Raw genomic sequence first — 19759 nt, forward strand, 5'->3', positions numbered from 1 at the left:
TTTCTGAAAGATTTGGTGCAATGGTTACACATTTACTTCTTTAGGTTCCCAATACTTAATTATAAATACACATTCACTACTCAGGTTGATAAAGAGTTAATAATATAATATACCTAGAATGTCTCACATAGAGTTAAAACCAAATGAGTATTAATTGATTCATTTTTTAAAAATTCACTTAAAACCAAATGGGAATTAATTGATTCATTTTTTAAAAATTCACTTTTCCTTCAACTTTTCTCTTTCCCTTTAGTTTAAGATTTTGGAATATAAAAGAAAATAGTTCACTGCCTCATGGCAGAATACATTTATTGAACTATTTCCACATACTTCTCTCAAAAATATAATCAGTTTTTTGTCTGAGAACCACAAAACTCAAATTATATCATTCTGCTTAAAGTTACTATTGAAAAAAGGATAAATTCAGACTGAATAAAAGTTAATTTCTTGAATCTGTGCTTTACAGATCAGTGGCAATTTGAAGACTCTGACAGGGAGAATATTTTCTCTGTATCCTTGCACCCATAAGTCCCTGAATAGAAAGAAGTACAAGTCACGCATCAAAAATACATTACAGATTAATTTGAAAGCAGGTGGTGCATGAGTGAGTGACAAGTGCTAGAAAACCTTGCTTTGAACATTTCTAAAAAGCAAAATTTATTGTAACTGAGTTCACTGTCAAATGAAAATATATTATTGCAATTTATTTATATAGAAAATCAAAAAGAACCAAAGGGCATACATATTAAACACAAAATCTATCATTTTCTGAATGAACAATCTAGAGATGACTTATCTTCCTGTACCCTCCTGCATGTTTAAGGAGGGGACAATTACTTCAGTGAATTCTATGAGCTGAAAGAGGACTCCCTTTCTTCAGATTCCTAATCTTATGGAATAAGGCTGAGAGTGTGTTGATTGGCTTTCTAAAACCATTTATTAAGCTACATTGAATTAATCTGCTGTATATTTGGATCTAGATTGGCCTCTGAGGGCCCACATGCCAAAGATTTAGTCCCTAGCCTATGACACTCTTGGCAGGCAGCAACTCTTCAAGAGATGGTGTGCAGTGGAAAGGATTTAGGTCATTGAAAAGAGGGGTTCAAATGAAATTGTGAAACTTTAGTGTCAATCTTCCCACCCCCATGCCCCTCCTGAATAGAGGGTTAGCTTTAACACATGCCATGCATTGCCTCACCAGACCTAAGAGGAAAGAGCATCTGCAGCAGATTTCCATCGTGGCAATGCCCGCCCCCCTCCACTAACATGCATAGAGACTCTCCTTTAATATTGAGCCCACAAGATGAAAAATGTTTGTCATTTTCTGGAAGCCAAATCGGGATCCTGATACTTAATCATGACTATGGACTGAAAGTGAGTTACTTCAGGTATCTGTTATGAGAGTAGGAAGCTATAATACATTTGATCTTATGTAGTTCAACACCAGGCATATGAATACCTTGCAAAATGTCAATTTAGAGAGCATTAGGGTATTTTTCTAGAGTATCTGTGCCCCCAAATCCATCATATAGAGTCAGAACTCTCAGCCTAGTTAAATGTGCTTTGATAAGCTCACTTCCTTCCTTAAGTGTTGCATTCTCCTTGGTACCTTCTCTTCATTGGTGGCAATTTTATTGCACTTCCTTTTCACCATCTGTTACCTTGCAGATGGCCAGGCTGGCCCTGCAGCAGTCACAGTGCATTGCGGTTATTATTTCTTCTACACTAAACATTTTTTCCAATTTTTGAATGTTCTTTATCCTTTTCACATGATTGCCAGAGTTTAGTGTTTTCTTCTTTTACTACTGTCATATCATATTAGTTCTTCAGAACCCATCCATACCTTCTTCTAAGAAGGCTAAATTAAAACTCTCTAGAACATAATAGTTCTGTTACATTAATGTTTGTCATAGTTTTAAAAAGTCCCTTGAGCTAGCCATACAAACACCCATTTTAACTTGAAGGCTTTTTGTTCACTAGCTAGCATGTAATATTCACTTATTTCTGTGTGTGTTGATGAATAAAATATGAATTATGGGCATTTAGAGCACACTCCCATGTCAGATTTTTCTCATGTTTTGCTTACATCTCTATGATGCCAGACTCTGAAGCAGACATCAGGATGCTCAACTCCCTCCAAGAAAATATTTTCCTTTAACTCTGAAACATATTGGATTTTCTTTAGAAGACAGAGTTTAGTCATGTGACCCAGTCATGAACACTGGGATCAAAGGAAAGATTCTAAATTTGATAAAAATGTTACTGTGAAGAAAAACTACACTTACCTTACATAGAGGTGAATGAGAGCATGATTTTGGATAGCAGTTCTCATAGATTTTTTTCTGAATAATATAATTTTATGAACTATATTTTCTACCAAATCTTAGTGCTATAATTTAGCCTTAAATATTGATGTTCTATAAACTTAAATGGACTTATAGACCATGGGATTGAATGGGTAGTCATCTCTTATTTGACTAAAAGTTAAAGCTGAAAGGTGCTTTCCTTGATAAAATATACAATGAGCTCAATTGTTTGTACTATTTCTGAGGCTAAAACAGCGTATTGTTTGTGCACCCTTGCATTTCTTAGACGCATACCTTTATTTGACTGTACAGTTCAGGCTTAAGCTACCACTGAACATGACAAAACCTACCTCTTCTTTGTTTTCTAAAGCTGTTGTATCTGTATGCAAAGCCTTGTTTTTGCTTTTGAGACATTGTCTCTTATTTTAGCTGTTTTGATAACTTCTATGGCTGCCTTGAGTGAATCATTTATCTTTTCTATTTCAATTTACTTATGAAATAAACTAATAACGATTGTTTTGTACCATATAAAAATCACATCATTTTGAAAAGAATGATGAAAATCAAAACTATGTGTTAAATTCCAGCTAGATTAATATAAAGTGTAAAAGGTTTCCATTTCAAAATGTCCTCTGAAGTTGTCTTAGTACTATGGAGGGCAGCAGAGTCATTTCCTATAAAGCATTTCCTGACTACTCAGGGAGGGGAGTGTTGATTATACAGCACATCTCCTATGCTGTCCTCATTGAATTGTTAATTTGAATAGCACCAGGAGGCAGCTATTGGCATTGTTGATGGAATATATTTGTGTATGAAATATTTTTCCTTGAAGGAATTTCTGTAGCTATCCTGAGGAAGTCAAAATCAGTTTAACTTCAAATGTCATCCTAACTTTTCAGCTAGCATATTAAGGGCATATTAGATAGCAGATTACACACTCATCCTTTTACTCATTGTTATTGAAGTCTTCATCTGTGAACATTAGTGGATTACATGGTTTGCAATGTACAAATTTAGCTTTCAGCTCTTATCATGAAACAGCTTTTAGTAATAGAGACATATGTCTATATCTCTCTATGGCACTATCTCTATCTATCTATCTATCTATCTATCTATCTATCTATCTATCTATCATCTATCTATATGAATGAATAAGAGTGATGAAGTTCTGGTGGGGACTTTGACATCAAGGCAAAGAAAGTGATTGTGATACTTTTAAGAGTGCTTTCCAAGCCGGGCGGTGGTGGCACACGCCTTTAATCCCAGCACTTGGGAGGCAGAGGCAGGAGGATCTCTGTGAGTTTGAGGCCAGCCTGGGCTACCAAGTGAGTTCCAGGAAAGGCGCAAAGCTACACAGAGAAACCCTGTCTTGAAAAACCAAAAAAAAAAAAAAAAAAAAAAAAAAGGAATGCTTTCCAAATGCAAGCATGAAGACCAAGGTAATGGCTTCTGGTGTGAGTACTACAGATTAACAGCTTGAAAACCTAATTTCTGCTAATTTCTGCTCTGGTAACAAGACTGAACAAATGGAGTATTAACCCTTACAGTTGAGAAAATGAGAGACATGATGCTACAGAAAATAAATGTCTGTTGCAATGTGCAGTCAAGAGATCACTCAAAAGTCATACCAGAAAGCACTTAACCTTGAGCAGAGCCACTTGAAGCATAACTGGGACTTTGGACTTAGACCCTGAGCTTGCATGATGCTAATGCTAATGAGTTGCTGGAGGCTGAGTAAAGACTATTTTGGGAGTTAGAAGCTTTTAAAAGTACATCATTGTTTTTTTCTCTGCTGAGTAGTATTCCATTGTGTATATGTACCACATTTTATTTATCCATTCTTCAGTTGAAGGGCATCTAGGTTGTTTCCAGGTTTTGGCTATTACAAACAATGCTGATATGAACATAGCTGAGCAAGTGCCCTTGCGGTATGATTGAGCATTTCTTAGGTATATGCCCAAGAGTGGTATAGCTGGATTTTGGGGGAGATTGATTCCCAATTTTCTAAGAAAGCACCATATTGATTTTCAAAGTGGTTGTACAAGCTTGCATTCCTACCAGAAGTGGAGGAGAGTTCCCTTAGCTCCACATCCTCTCCAGCATAAGCTGTTTTCAGTGTTTTTGATCTTAGCCATTCTGACAGGTATAAGGTGGTATCTCAGAGTCATTTTGATTTACATTTCCCTGATGATTAGGGATGTTGAGCAATTCCTTAATGGTCGAGAGACAACCGTAACTGACCTCCTTTGATGATAGGATGGCCAAACATCCTAATTGTCATGCTAGAAACCCCATCAAATGACTGAGGGAACCGGATGCAGAGATCAACAGCCAGGCCCCAGGTGGAGCTCCAGGAGTCCAATTGGCAAGAAAGAGGAGGGTTTGTATAAGCGAGAATTGTTGACACCAAGATTGGAAAAAGCACAGGGACAATTAGCCAAATGAATGGAAACACATGAACTATGAACCAACAGCTGAGGAGCCGCCAACTGGATCAAACCCTCTGAATAAGTGAGACAGTTGATTAGCTTGATCTGTTTGGGATCCAGGCAGTGGGACCGGATCCTGTGCTCATTGCATGAGCTGGCTGTTTGAAACCTGGGGCTTATGCAGGGATGCTTGGCTCAGTCTGGGAGGAGGGGACTGGACCTGCCTGGACTGAGTCTACCAGGTCGATCTCAGTCCTCGGGGGAGGCTTTGCCCTGGAGGAGGTGGGAATGGGGGGTGGGCTGGGGGGAAGGCAGGGGGTGGTATGGGAGGGGGGAGAACAAGGGAATCCATGGCTGATATATAAAATTAAATTTAATAAATAAATTTTTAAAAGGTACATCATTGGTAAGCTCAGCATTCTCACAAGCCTTACCTGTAGGAATTACAGGAATCCTCTTGGTGTCACATTCCCCTTTTCGAGGGCTGCTTTGCAGCAGAAATGTTGATTCCTCTCATTTCAGGAGAAAGTAACCTTCTCAATTCCACCTCTGCTTGATCTTCCTCCTCCATTGTAAGGATAGGTAAAAATAAGTGTGGTAAATGGTATGTGCCAATTTAGTACATTAGAAATCTAATGGGAAGAAGACAGACCAACTAAAAGGGTATGATTTAATCCAAAGATTATAGAATCACCATGCACAGCTCTTTATTGCCCCACCAACAGGACCCCAGGTAAAAGAGCTACATGATACATACACTTAGAAATATGGAGGGAGGGAGGGAGGGAGGGAGGGAGGGAGGGAGGGAGGGAGGGAGGGAGGGAGGGAGGGAGAAAGGAAAGGAGAAAGGAAGAGAAAGACAGAGAGATGTTAAAATAAGTATCCAGAAGTAGTATGTCTAGGACTCTAATGGAAAAAATAAATAAATAAAACAGAAAAAGAAAAATGCAAATTCTAAGAGATAACCACAAAGAAATGTTAGGAATTAATGACTGTCACTGAAGCTATGAATGCATTTAAAAGCTTATGAGCCAGATGGAAGGATTGACAAGAAAGGAATACTGTTGGCTGAGTGCAGAGAACAGGAACAGCACTGAGCTGCCATATTGCTTAACTTCAGTCTCACACATGCCGCAGATCCATGGTTACTCCCTGAGAAGAAGGTACAAATTTGGCATAGGTTTTCCCTAGGTGGAAGGAATTAATAAAATATGTTACTCAAGTGTTAATTTATAGATAGTTTCTCTGCAAGAAATTGCTGAAGTGAAGATTTGAAGGCTAGGTGGGAGAGTGTTTGGAGCAGAAACCTGAAAATTTTTAACTTTATACAGTATGATAAGAAGAAAAAATGTCAACAAGTTTGAAGGGTAGAAACTCAAGAGTGAGAAATGCTTTAAGTATTCTTTGTAATGTGAAATCAAAAGCAGAGACTGAACTAAGGACTGAAAATAATTTTCTAATTAACACTGATGAAATTTCAATTAAGTGACTAGTCAGGAAACCAGCTTTCAGAGACAAGAAGATTAAACAATTATCTGTTATCAAATTGTTGTGCTAAATGGTAAATGAGGACATGGATCCTATAAATGTAGTTCATCTTTCAAGAATTTCATTAAGAGGACTAGAGAGAGAGCCCAAGGTTTTTTTCCCATCACACATGGGGACACCTCATAACCACATCTGACTCTAGCACCCGGGCTTCAGAGACCCTATTCTTGCCTCCCTGGAAAATTTCATGCTTGTACACATAGATAAAAACATTTACACACATAACGTTTTGTAGAAAAGTGTCTCATCATTGAAATAAGGGTCAGGAATGGAAGTTAGATTCACACATATCAAAATTATGTGTTGCTATTTTGTTGTTGTTGTTGTTGTGACACTTGTTTAAAGAAAGATAAACGCTAAACAATCTAAAAGACTCAGATAGCTAAGTAGAAAATAATTAATCTGAAAGTTACTAGGATTTCAAGAGTGGTCTCCCTACACTATTATTCTGGCCATTGGTGAACAGGTTTTAATCCTGATCAAGACTTAACTGACCTAGATTTCAAAAATTCTTGGGAAGCCTGTCTTTTCTCCATCATCCCAGAAAACAGAAAAGTATTTTCTACAAGAGAACAGTCTATGACCTACTGTGATTACACTGTGCAAACATCACACAAATTGTAAAATGCTCATTTTACAGACTTCTGTAATTGTTCCAGGAAGTATTTTTCATAAAGTGAGATTATGATGATGGGAATGGTGAGCTCCCATTTACATTTCCAGCTAGTTCTTGTAAACCTGGGAATAGGGAGGGGACTGCAGTGCTGTGCAACATCTTCCAGATGGTTTAGTAATGTTCTCATCCCAATCCTTTGAAAGCACTCTACAGTACTGTTTGTGTTTTTTTTTTAAACTTTTTTTAAACAGTTTGTTTTTTTCCTTGTACTAGGGTAGTGAACTTGGACCCCTGTGCATGCTAGATGAGTAGGACTGCAATATCCCAAACCTGCAACCTACATGATTATTTACCTTTTGTTATGTCATAATCCTAAGATTTGACTGTGATGCAAGATGTTGCATAGCTGGACATAGTCGGAGAAGCAGTAGAAGCATGGAAGCCATGTCTAAATCTGTAATGTGAACAGAAAGATACGTTATTTTCAAGATAGTGTAATACCAATAAAGTGCAAATCTCTCAAAATGGCATGTTCAAAGTCAAGACTTCATGAGTTATAAATACAGTTTCTGTTTTAAAGTCAAATAACTTGGCAAATGTATTCTATGCATTTTTTTGTAGATTTTCTTCTATCCTGGACAATAAAAGATACTTTAATAGTTAGTGATCCCTTAAGATTTCTTGGTGATCTTAAATTTAAGTTGAAGCCTCTTTAAGCCACAGATTTGTGTTTTTATGTAAGTTAATTATACAATATGTGCAGCACTTATATAGTGGATTGTGTGTCTAGTGCAATACATTACATAAGCAATCATTCATAGTATATCTACATGATAGGCTGAAAAACCATACTTCTCAAATCCAATTATCAGCCATAATAAAAGATTTCTGATGTAAGAAGATTCAGATAATGACCACTTGAAGACATGGCTGTGCATGATGTCGCTGCCCATTAGTGTCTCTGAAAGGAACAAAGCATGACCTTAACTCCCCTCCCCCAACTCTGTAATTCTGGTTTTTGTTTTGTGTCTGTAATCTGTATCTTTGGCTAGTTCTCACTGTCTTTGTGCAGTTTAGTGTGTGACTCCTCAGGCTGCTGGAAACAACTGCTTAAATTGAGTGACATTATCTGTTAATTCCTGCAGAACACAGTGTTGAGGTTTCTACTGTTTCATCTTCCCCAAATTCTATAATTACGAACAAGTCTTTAAAACACTGCTGAGGCATTGCATAGATTTGTATTCTTCATCAGGATCATAATTCAGCATTCTACAGAACAGAATACTATGTACATTTTAGGGTCTTATAAAATAGAGAAGCTTGTCTGGCTTTTATTCTCCTTTATTGACAGATCAATTCAGACTGGCATGACTCTCATTCCCCTTTAAAACAAAAAATAACTAATGTATATGCATTACCAAGAAATGCTCAATGTTATTCACATTGTCTTTATGTCTGATGGTGATCTAAATGTCCAAGAGCCTTTGCTCTCTCCTTGCAGGAGGATGAAAGAGATGCCATGACCATGCAGCCAGGTTCCTGCTGGCATTTTGTTTCATGAAACTTAAAGATTCTTTTGATGATAGAACATAGCACACTGACACAGCCCACTGGTAGGTAAAACAGAACTTGTTATAGCTCCAAAGAGCAAAGGCTGCCCCACGGGGACTAGCCACGGTCACCCTGAGAAAGACTAGCAATAGGCAGAAGCTGCAGGAAGCAGCCTGCCACAGCAGGCAAGGGTTAACTAGGGTTTCCTAGGATACCTGTGTTTGGGTAATATGAATAAAGGATAGGTCTCTGAGGTTTCCCTAGCTGCCTAGAGTTTGGTCCTGAGCCAGGAGTAGGGTGTGCTGGAGGGGTTGCGTGCTGGGAAGATTGATATGTGAATGCTTTCCAAGTGAGGGACAGGTAAGGAAGCTGATATTGGTTAGACACTATACAAGGAAGCTCATTGGATTCCAAACACTGTCTCAATATGAGATCCAGACAGCATTTGACAAAATGGAAAACAACTGTGCTGCATGCTTCTATGGTAGAATGGAGATAAGCTCCATACTTTATGTTTTCATCTTTCCAGAAAAGATTCAAGTTCATTGTACTATTCAACTTATTGCTAACTCCATGATGTAGAAAAATAATATTCTCTTTCTTTAAAATGAGAAAAAAAACCATAAAGATACTTCAGTCAATACAAAACCACATCTCAACTCTGGTCTGAGAGATCCAACAGGCATATAAATGGTATACCTACATGCATGCAGGCAAAGCATCATATGTAAAGTAAAATAAATATATCTACAAACTTAAGTCTATTCTATAGCCAGATATGCATAATCATGGCCTGGTAATGTATGTGGATAGTTCCTGATACCATGTTCTACTGTGGAAGTGGTTATGTGAGGTTTTATTAGTTATAGAACTAAGAAAGTCCTAAAACAGGCATTTACTAAGTGCATTGGTGGGAATGTCAGGTGTGTTATCACACAACTGGAAAGACTGAGACAGGACTCAGATGCTATCTGATGATATTCTTAGCTTTTGGGTTGACAGCAGCCCGTGGTTTGCAAAAGAACACATTAAGGGGGTGGGCAGCAAATGGCTTTCCAGGGGACCAAAAATATTCTGAGATAAATTTGGCTTTGGTCAAAAGTACTTTAACCTTCCCTATTCTCAAAGTTTAATCACTTGACCTTGTACACTGGGCATATTTGTTCCCTCACATACCTATCTTCTGGTACAGTCAATTCACACTTGATGGCAGGTAGAAGCTTTTAGTGTGGTGTTTTAAATTTTCCCAATTTAATCTTCATCATGGGAAGGGGCATTTAAATAGCTGTTTCCATGACTTAAAGTATAGAGTATTTTAATCCTCTTTGTTTAAAAAAAATGTTAGTGTCAGACAATCTCAAAAATCTTAAGAGTATTTCTTGCCCCCCCAAATTTCTACTGAACAATTTCAGGAGGGCAATATGAATAAATATGAGCCCTTTGTTAGTGACCTGTTGAGAAGTTGATCAATGTTGTGTTCATCGACTTGTCTTGGCATAGCTTTCAATTGATCTTGATGATACCTGGGCTTTAGAAGATCAGAAACTAACCTGGTATGCCTAATAACTTGCTCTGTCTTCTTCTAACTTCGTTCATATTTCTTCAGCCATAAAATACAGCCAATTTAAGATGTCTTTAGGAACTTCCAATATCAATTTTACTTTTAATTTTTTTTTACAAAAATATTGGCTGTAACAAGAGTAGTAAAATTATTGAGTAACAACTTTGATATGAACCTTGATTTAGGTTAAAATATTCTGTCCATTTAACTTATAATTAGAAAAAATGAATAACTATAATATTTTAAGTTATACAAGTTCATTTTTATTATTGTTTGTATAAAGACCTAAGTCAAAATAGATATTGGCAATAATTTAGGAATAATAAGCCTATGTCTCATAAAACTACCTTAGTATTTTTTTCAATGTATACTAATTAAAGCATAGAGCTGTAATAGGTATTTTTAAGGGTGATGGACAGAATTTCTGGTTCCTGATTTCGTTTTCATTGTATTTAGTATTTGCTGAAGTTGTTTTTTTTTCCTTTTTTATTGTTGTGCCTAAGCCTCCTTTATCCCAGGAATCTACTATTTTCTGAAATAGCTGGTTAAAAAAATATTATAGCAAAAATGAGACTCTACATCAAGTGTTTATGTATTTCAAAGCCTCCACACAAATTGAAGGTCCTATGATCTCTTAAGAGATGTAAATAGCTAAGAATTCTTGGGTTATTTCTAAAGGAATCTTTTGTAGACCAAAAAAAAAAAAAAATCAGTGCCCAACATTCTTCTTCAGCTGTGCTATGTCCTGTCATAAACACCACTGCTCGAAAAGCCTGTACATGCTCTGGCTTGATTTACATAAAAAAGTAGACATTTCAAAAACACTCATTTTAAAAATGAAGTTACTAACAGTTTCAATATCAAAATTAATTAATACTACTTTCTTTATATAAGTAAATTATATTACATTTTTTTTCATTTTGTTTATAAAATTTATCATGATCATAATATCTTACAAACATTTGTTTAATTTAAATAAATATTTTGAAAAGCTGGGTGTGTGTGTGTGGCACATGCCTTTAAGCCAAGCGCTTGGGATGAAGAGGCAGGCAGATCTCTGTGACTTTGAGGCCAGCCTGGGCTACAGAGTGAGTTCCAGAATATGCTCCAAAGCTGTTTCAAAAAAAAATTAGAAAATATGACCTATTATATTTGGTAATGTATTTGTTATTTAGGTAAAAGAATAAAAGAACACTCCTTGGGTGAACTGTCACCATTTTGCCTCTATAAGCATAGCCTCTGCTACCAATCTTCCATTTCCATCCCTTGCTAGATGTATGTGTATATACATATACATATACATATACATATACATACATATATACATACATACATACATACATACACACACACACGTGGGGTGTGTGTGTGTGTGTGTGTATCTTATCAAAATGTTTGGGAATGAACATGATCCTGATTCTGATATTTTTACATTTTGGTTGTTTGCATGTACAGAATGCGGTATCTGTGGGATGGGACTCAAGTTAAATGCAAAATACATTTCTATTTCATATGGCTTTGAGTACATGCCTAGGGTAGCTTTGTATGATAATGAGAATATAGCTGTTTTCTCAGTGCAAAGAGCAGATCAGATATGGAATTTTCCCATTGTGGTATCAAAAATTTTATATTTTGGAGCATTTAAGAATTCAGATTTTTAGGCTGTGTTCAACATATAATATGCCCATTAAAATATTAAATATTGTGCCTTTATTTTCATATTTCTATCAAAAACTACTCAAAGATAAAAATCTACTTATATAAAACAGCAGGATGCAGGGTCATCACTTCAGTAGTGTATAGTGGCAATTATTCCTTTTTAAATACCCATGATCATATAGTGATTTCCATTACTAAAATGGACTGTAGACCAATTTTAATTATTTAAAATTAGTCAAGAGTCAAGTGCTGTTTTTTGGTCCTATCTTCCATTTCTAAAGAGTCTCATTCCTGAAGACATAGGATGACTGCTCTTACCACTTTCCTTTACTAGTGACCCCACTGAGGAAGTCCATGTGTGACCCTACAGCAATGTTGACCCAAGAAGTCTATGGGTAGGGAGAGCTGGGAGAAAGCCATGAGTTTCTGCAGGTTCTTACATTTTCTCATCTCATATTTGCTCTCCTCCCTAACATCTTTCTGGTCTGTTTCCTTTCCGTTTTCACTTGCTTGTAACAGTCTCTCTTCATTGGCTCAGAAAAATTGTCTATCATTAGTTTATTTATTTTGTTTTTTTAACCTCATTTTTACAATGAAGAAAAAAGGCTTCTTTGCTGTAAAATGAAACTTGGAGAGAGGCCAGAAAGTTTATAAATAAATAGATCATGTTGACTGATATATTATTTTTAACTCTTTGATAACAATTGTATTCAAATATTTACCAGAAGAATCAACATGAGAGATTGTGGCAATTGCAAATTCTCAAATTTTGTTTGAATTTCTAATTTTAGCACCAAACCAATCTAAAGATGATTTAGAGTTTCTACTTTACCTTACTTTTTGGACACTTGATTTTTGCTTATATTGCTTTAAAAGTACTAAAAAGTAGTGGGGTTCTAATTACAGGCAAAATGTATAATATATGACTCTCAACTCAAAACTGAATTTAGGACACATTTTCCAAATTTTTGAGAATCTAGCTTTACTTTTCAAATTTTATGAAATAAAAGTATAGAGGTTAAACAAATCAGGAAAATGAAAACTTAAATCACACAATAATTTTGTTTTTAAAACTAACATCATGGATTCCTGTATAACTGTGAATCATCACACACACTAACTCCAATGTGAATACTGAGATCTTGTCTGGATTCCTTTTGACTCTAATAAGCTTGACTCTTAAAACTTAGCGGATAAATTGCAATTTTGTTTGTTCATAATTTTATTATTTAACCATTTAGAGCTGTGATTCTCAACTTTCCTAGTGCTGCAACCCTTTGATACAATTCCTCATGTTGTGACGACTATCAACCATAAAATTATTTTTGTTGCTACTTTATAATTGTAATTTTGCTCCTATTATGAATCAAAATGTAAATATGTTATATACAGGATATCTGATATGCCACCCCCAAAGGGGTTTTGACCCACAGATTTAGAACAGCTGATTTAGAGTGATGCACTGGACAAATGTAGCTTGGGTTTTTCAAACAGAGATAAACTGGGGCTGCAGTCCCCTGAGGCTCTCTCTGGCTTGAGGTCTCATAGCTCACAGTTCATGCAGGATGCTCTTTGGCAGCTCATTTACTGTCAGTGGTCAAGTTTCACTCTTCTCCACTTATCTGATCAATTCTTTCTACAACACAAAAGCAAGCATTCTAAGAGATCACCATGAAAGCAGAAATACTTTTCTTGAGCTAGTCCTAAACACTGTGCACTACCATTATAGTCTATTGGGCAAGCAAGTCAATAAGATCTACTGAGATCCATGCATCATAAGACCAGTCTCTACAGTGACAGTGGCAGGATAAAGGAAACTACACCCAATTCAATGTGAATGAATAAACCAAGAATATTAAGTCCTTTCATTCTATAGATCTGTATGGTTTCTAACTTATGTTGTATAGCTCTTTTCCTCTGATTTGAAATATTTTCACTCATTTGAAGAAAAGCTCATAAAATAGAGTAAATCAAGATTACCAGTTTCAGGAAGCTTCTGAACCTTACAAGATTCAATCACTCCTCAAAGATATATGAACAGGTAATAATTGGTTGAAGCTGCCTGAATGTTAAGAGAGATCCAGGGTGACTTGGGAGGGAGGCCTGGAGGGTGAGAGTAGGGAGGAGGTGGGATCTGTGGGTGGTATGTAGAGTGAGTAGAAAATTTCTTAATAAAGAAAAAAATGAAAAAAAAAAAAAAAGAAAATTTTTAAAAAAGCCAGGCAAGCTCTGATTAGTCAGCAAATAACCATTCCTTTTCCTAATCAGAGACATGGTTGTTCAATGAAAGATGAATAAAATCAGATATATTTTCACTTAAGAAAACAAAAGAGAGATCCAAGGTTGCAGCTCCCATGACTAATCAAAAATAAAGAAGTGATCTTTCTAATGATGCTGTTGTCTTTGAAATGAAGCTTGTTCATGTGAGCAACCCCTCACCCATGTTTCTGTGAAAATCTCAACAACCTCAGTAGTAGTTGATGGAATTGTTACTTCTGTCTGTTGTCAGTGCCCTAGGAAGGGTGAATAGACTTCTATGTATGTTTCCTAAGTTGTGCTACAACTCAGTGTGTCATTTTGCTAAATATGCTCCATAATTTGCATCGATAGTAAGACTATTTACAGAACATTATTATTAGCCTTCATCTAAGAATGTAGGAGTTCTATTACACTGCTGTCATTTTGCACATTGGGCATATTTAAGAAATATTTATTTGTATACATGCATATATGTGTAAATAACAACAGAAAACAAACTGTTAGATAGCTAATATTCTTTGGCAAAGTCATTCAGATAAAGTACTCATGAAATTGTTTCATGGCATACAAAGTTTTGTTTATTTGATGTTTTAAGTGGGTAACAGTGATAGATTATATTTGTGTCTTTTAAAGTTGTGAGGCTGTAAACATCTTTGAGAAATTACCACAGGAATAAAGTCTGAGGCTTTTTAAAGAGAGTATGTTTTTGAAAAGATTAAATTCTTTAAAGCAAAACAGAAGCAAATCTACAATATTAGAATAATTAATCCACAAAATACTAATTAATTCCTAAAAACTACTGTTGATCATTAGTACCACCACAAAATTAAAATAGACACATGCTGAATCCCTGAAGACTTATTGAGTGCTGTAAGAGGTATGTTAAGTTGACAACTTTTAACCATTTTCTCATCCAACATCTGGTGGGCTCCCAAGTGAAGTCCAAGGTTACCACTAGATGGTCTGAAACAGTGACTAAACTCAGAGAGTGGTGCTGGGAAGTTTAGCTTCAGGCACTCTCCATCCACTGACTGAACAAGAGCTAACCTGCTTTCCTCAGTAGAGAATTCCTGGTGTAGCCCAAGAGCGTTCAGAAGGTAGTTGTTTAACTAACAGGATGTATCAATGCGAAATATGTTTGTGCTTTTCCCTGCAGCTTTCATTTTCCCCCTTCTTCTCATGAATCTTTACCCTCTTCTCTAGCAAATATGCAGCATGCTTAACTCCATCTCAGTATTTAGTTTCAGAAGAGAAAATTTGATAATGTATTATTTTATGTATAATCTTAACTTCCTTTAGATATGATGGTATAGAAGTTTGAAATGTGTAAGTAGTAATAATACAGAGTGTTTGACAACAGGTAACTTCTAGCCTGGTGCAATTTTTGACACCAACAGTGATTTTCATGGAGTTAAAAGAAGTTAACTACTAGACAGAGAAACACATAGCTATTTACATGATCAGGTATCAAGGATTTGACCCTAGACCTTGTTGTTTATAAAAAATCATGTTGTTGTTTTCCATGCCTCTTGAGTGTTGCTAATTTTCCCTTTGCAATGTGAAACAACTTGAACATCCTGCTTCTGAGAGTACTATGTAGAATTAATTTTAAAATGAATGAGTATAAAATTAGCCTATGAAACTCATATTGTGTGGGAAAACTAGAAGATCACATCTCTGGTTAACATGGCTATACAGGTCAGTTTTTAATCTGGACACAACCTGGAGTCACTTTGGAAGAGGAAACCTCAATTGACAAATTGCCTCTAGCAGATTGGCTTGTGGGGATATCGATGGTGCATTTTGTTCATTAATGATGGATATGGAATGGCCCAGCCCACTGTGGGTAGTGTCTTACCTGGGCAGGTGGTACTGGCCTATATAAGAAGGCAAATTGAGGAAGCTATGGGGAACAAGCCATCAGGAATCATTCCTCCATGGGTCTGTCTCAGTTCCTATATCCTGGTTCCTGATCTGAGCTCATCCTGTCTTCCTTTGCTAATAGATGGTAACCTGTAATCAGAAATAAACCTTTTCTTCCCCAAGTTGCTTTTGGTCAGTGTTTGCTACAGCCATAGGAAGGAAACTATATCAGTAGTCATTGGAAAAAGCAAGGAGATATTAATAAATTAGAATTACACAGTATTTCTCACCATAGAAAAAGTAAAGTGCAACCCAGAATAAACAAATCCTATTTCATCTTCTCCCTTAGATATTTTCTGGTCAGGTCATATAGACATACAGACTAAGAGAAAATGGGTGCATTATGAATGTATGTAATGTTCATTTACCATTTTTATAAGAAGGAAACATGAATTGAACATCTTCTATGTGTCAAATACTATATCTGCTGATAATGACATGCTAAGGAACTAGTTTATATGTTGAAGCAGTAAAGATAAAGAAAAGTCCACTGAGAGTGGGGAACAAGCACACATTTGAAGTATCATATGAGATGATGTTTGGTTTAGATGCCATGGGGAGCTCTTCATCTAATAATAGTTCAGTCAAGCTATGAAATAATTTTTAAGATTTGTCCTATACTAGTACATATTGTGGGGAACAGAGGGTTTGATGGGTGGAAGGGAGTAAAATCCAACAATGTGTGTATTATATTTCAGCTTGGTTTGAAGAAACATTTTAACGTGGCTGGAAATCAAAACCTTGGAGTCTTCTCAAATATGCACATGACAACCAAGGACATAGTGTGCTGTGCTGGAGAGTTTGATATTTCACTGAAAAAAAAGTAATACAGCAGAAACTTCCAAAAATATATACATATATGAAATTGATCTAAATGAAATCACCAAAAATAATGGAGAAGACAATCCCATCTGACCATCTCGTGTCACCAAACAATGTTTCTAGTACTGGAATTGGGTTATATGTAATTGAGTTGTGGACCCATGGAATTCCCAAAAACCCCAGACTGTTGACAAGACTATAGGTTGCTCGTCACAGAATAACAGCAAGGCCCCATTGTGGAAGACAACACCTACACAGCTCATTAAACACAGAGTAGTTGAACTGGTGCCTCCAGTAGAGTTTTCACCCCTATGTTATCTTTGGTACAGGAAGACACTCTGCATTCTATCAAAAGAGAAATGTAAACACCAAGTCAGCCATAAACTCTTTATCTACAATGGTGTATTGCCTGCTAGATATACTAGGACAATGGTGGCACAAAGCTTGTGGGAGCAACCAACCATTAACTGATATGACTCAAAGCTCACTCCACAAGATGAAACCCATACCTGAAACTGTTTGGGTGACTAAGAACCTGAAGCTAGATAGCCCAAGGGCCTATGGTAAAACCAAATAATATGGATCTAAACAAAGAAAATAAAACAATGTAATGATAAAATGACTCCTAATGATAGTATGCTGTACTTAGAAACCAGTGCCACGTTCAGCCATCATCAGAGAAACTTCCTCCTGCAGCACACTATGCAAAGAATGAGGGACCTTGGGATAATCAGCACTAAATGGATGTCTACATCGAAACCCTCGGAGCTCAGAGAAGCCCCTGGAAAAAGAATCAGAAAGAGTGTCAAAGCCATATGGGGCAGAGGACACCAAGAAAACAAGGCTGTATAAATCACCATGAGCAACATTCATGAGAACTCACGGATATTGGAGCAGCATGTACAGGGCCGGCATAAATCTGTATCAGGTCCTCTGCACTTAGGTCACGGCTTCCAGTTTAGTGTTTTCATGGGATTCCTGAATGTTTGAACCAGTGAGTCTCTGATGTTTGTGGCTTCTCTTGGGCTCCTTTCCTTCTGTTGGTTTGTCTTGTCCAACTTTGATGTGATAGATTTTGTTTTATCTTATATTTTATTTTGTTATATTTTTAAAAATGAATGAGTGGATAAAAACCCAGCCACTAGGGTAAAGGTTAACAACTGAATTGTCATTTATGTTTGCTGGGAGAGGGAACATCCAGTTTTCTCAAGTGGACTAACACTGGGTAGATCAAGCTTTCCACGACAGGCCTCATATTTTGGAATAGTTAACCAACAAATAGTGGACTCCACAATTTTTTTGTGTGTGTGTTCTTTCATTTGATGGTTTATTTTGTTTTGTTTCTTTAAGGGTATGATTTTGTTTTCTTGGGTTTGAGGGGTTCTGTTGTTCTATTTGGTTTTTGTATTTTGCTGAGAAAGAATCTAAAGTTGTGTGGGTAAGAAGGGTGATAGAATTCGGAAGGACTTGGGAAATGGAATTATATAGAAAAATATGAGTAAAATGTATTTACAACTAAAAATTTTAAATAGTAAAAATATAATAAAAAGAAAAATGCAAAAAAACAGAAAAAGATGACTGTTACAATGAAAAATGATGCTATTCTCTCCTACTCAAGAATCTTTTTCATAAAGGAAGTGATAGATAAGGAAAATGAACTTAGAGAAATTTGCAGATGAATCAGTATCTTCTACAACTGACAAATGCATATTTGAGACAATCAAGTCAGAAATATTAAGGAAGAATAAAGAATTAGTATTAGGTTTGGCTCAGTGAGTATATACTAAAAGCTTCAAAGAGTTTTCTGTCCTTTAAGAAATGGGGGATGATGAAGAGAGAGGTCTTGGAAAGAATGTGGAATGATTGATAAGTGTGCATGTCCATAGACAGTGCGAAGATTCTGATGAGGTAGAAGGTCTATTCATGAGTACAAGTTTAGAAAATTTGGAATTTTGTAAAGGGTGATTGTATTGGAAAACTACCAACACAGAATTACAGAGACCATGGATATGGATGTAGAAGCTGAATGTGCTATCACATTGAGAATGTAAAAGCTGCAGTGAATCCTAGTGAAAGGGACTAGTGAAGTATCCTAGGAACATCATGGATGAAGAGAGTGTAGCATGACCCCGAGTTAAGAATTAATACTTGGCTGGGCATGGTGGTACACACCTTTAATCCCAGCACCTTGGAGGCAGAGGTAGGCAGATCTCTGTGAGTTCCAGGACAGCAAGGGCTATTACACAGAGAAACCTTGTCTCAAAACAAAACAACTCCCCCAAAAGAGAATTAACATCTAATTACACAAGGGAACAAAAGTATGTCTTGTAGAGTATAATTAATTTTATTACATTGATTATATACACCCAAAAGTGATGAAAGAATTGAGAATGATGCACATTTCTTTTTAGTACCACAATGTGGACAAATAAGCACCAAAAAGAAAAAAATTAACTTCTATAAAAAACCATAAATATGGAGAAATACACATGATGTGTAGAGTATAGTAACGTTTTAGATAAATATTCTCTTGTTTTGTTTTCCAAAAGTATTGTAAGTATTGAAGTATTGTAAGAAATATCACATCATAGAGAAATCTGCGTTTCATTAGTCAAATACAATTATTTCCATGCATAGAGATGACTTTTTTTTTGTCAAGAGCAAAGTGAGAGGGCTAAGACTATTCTGCTTTCTCTTTGATGTTTTATAGGATATAACAAAAGATGAATGCTCAATGCTGAAGCTGCAGCTGAAAGACAGGGATGAGCTCATTGCTCACCTTCAAGCGGAGCTGGTAAGTGATTGGCTGGCACAGCTGCTTACTTTTCAGGGTTGTCTGGTATAAACCTTTATCTATTGACACTGATAGTATTATTTATATGTTTGATGAATGATTTACAATAGGACCATGAATTTTATCAACCTTTAATAATGAAAACTGTAGTCCTTTGACAACAGGAAGAAGAGAAATGGTGTTTCACATGTGTAGCAATTTACATATTACTAGAAAATGGTGCAATCCAAAGGCTAAGGCCACATTATGCTGTGTGGTTTCTGTGTGTGTGTGTGCTGTGTGATTTCCCTC

At 36.2% G+C, this 19759-nt stretch overlaps 1 protein-coding gene across 3 annotated transcripts in view; it reads left to right on the forward strand.

The window, feature by feature from the left end:
• Ccser1 (coiled-coil serine rich protein 1) overlaps positions 1-19759 on the forward strand; it is a 1158948-nt gene that overhangs the window by 487011 nt on the left and 652178 nt on the right. For all 3 annotated transcript variants that reach the window (XM_076566874.1, XM_076566875.1, XM_076566876.1), the window contains exon 8: positions 19385-19468. In XM_076566874.1, the coding sequence (XP_076422989.1) occupies positions 19385-19468 (84 nt within the window). The remainder of the gene's footprint in view (positions 1-19384; positions 19469-19759) is intronic.

Source organism: Peromyscus maniculatus, chromosome 3 (genome assembly GCF_049852395.1).
Source record: "Peromyscus maniculatus bairdii isolate BWxNUB_F1_BW_parent chromosome 3, HU_Pman_BW_mat_3.1, whole genome shotgun sequence".
Taxonomy (NCBI): domain Eukaryota; kingdom Metazoa; phylum Chordata; class Mammalia; order Rodentia; family Cricetidae; genus Peromyscus; species Peromyscus maniculatus.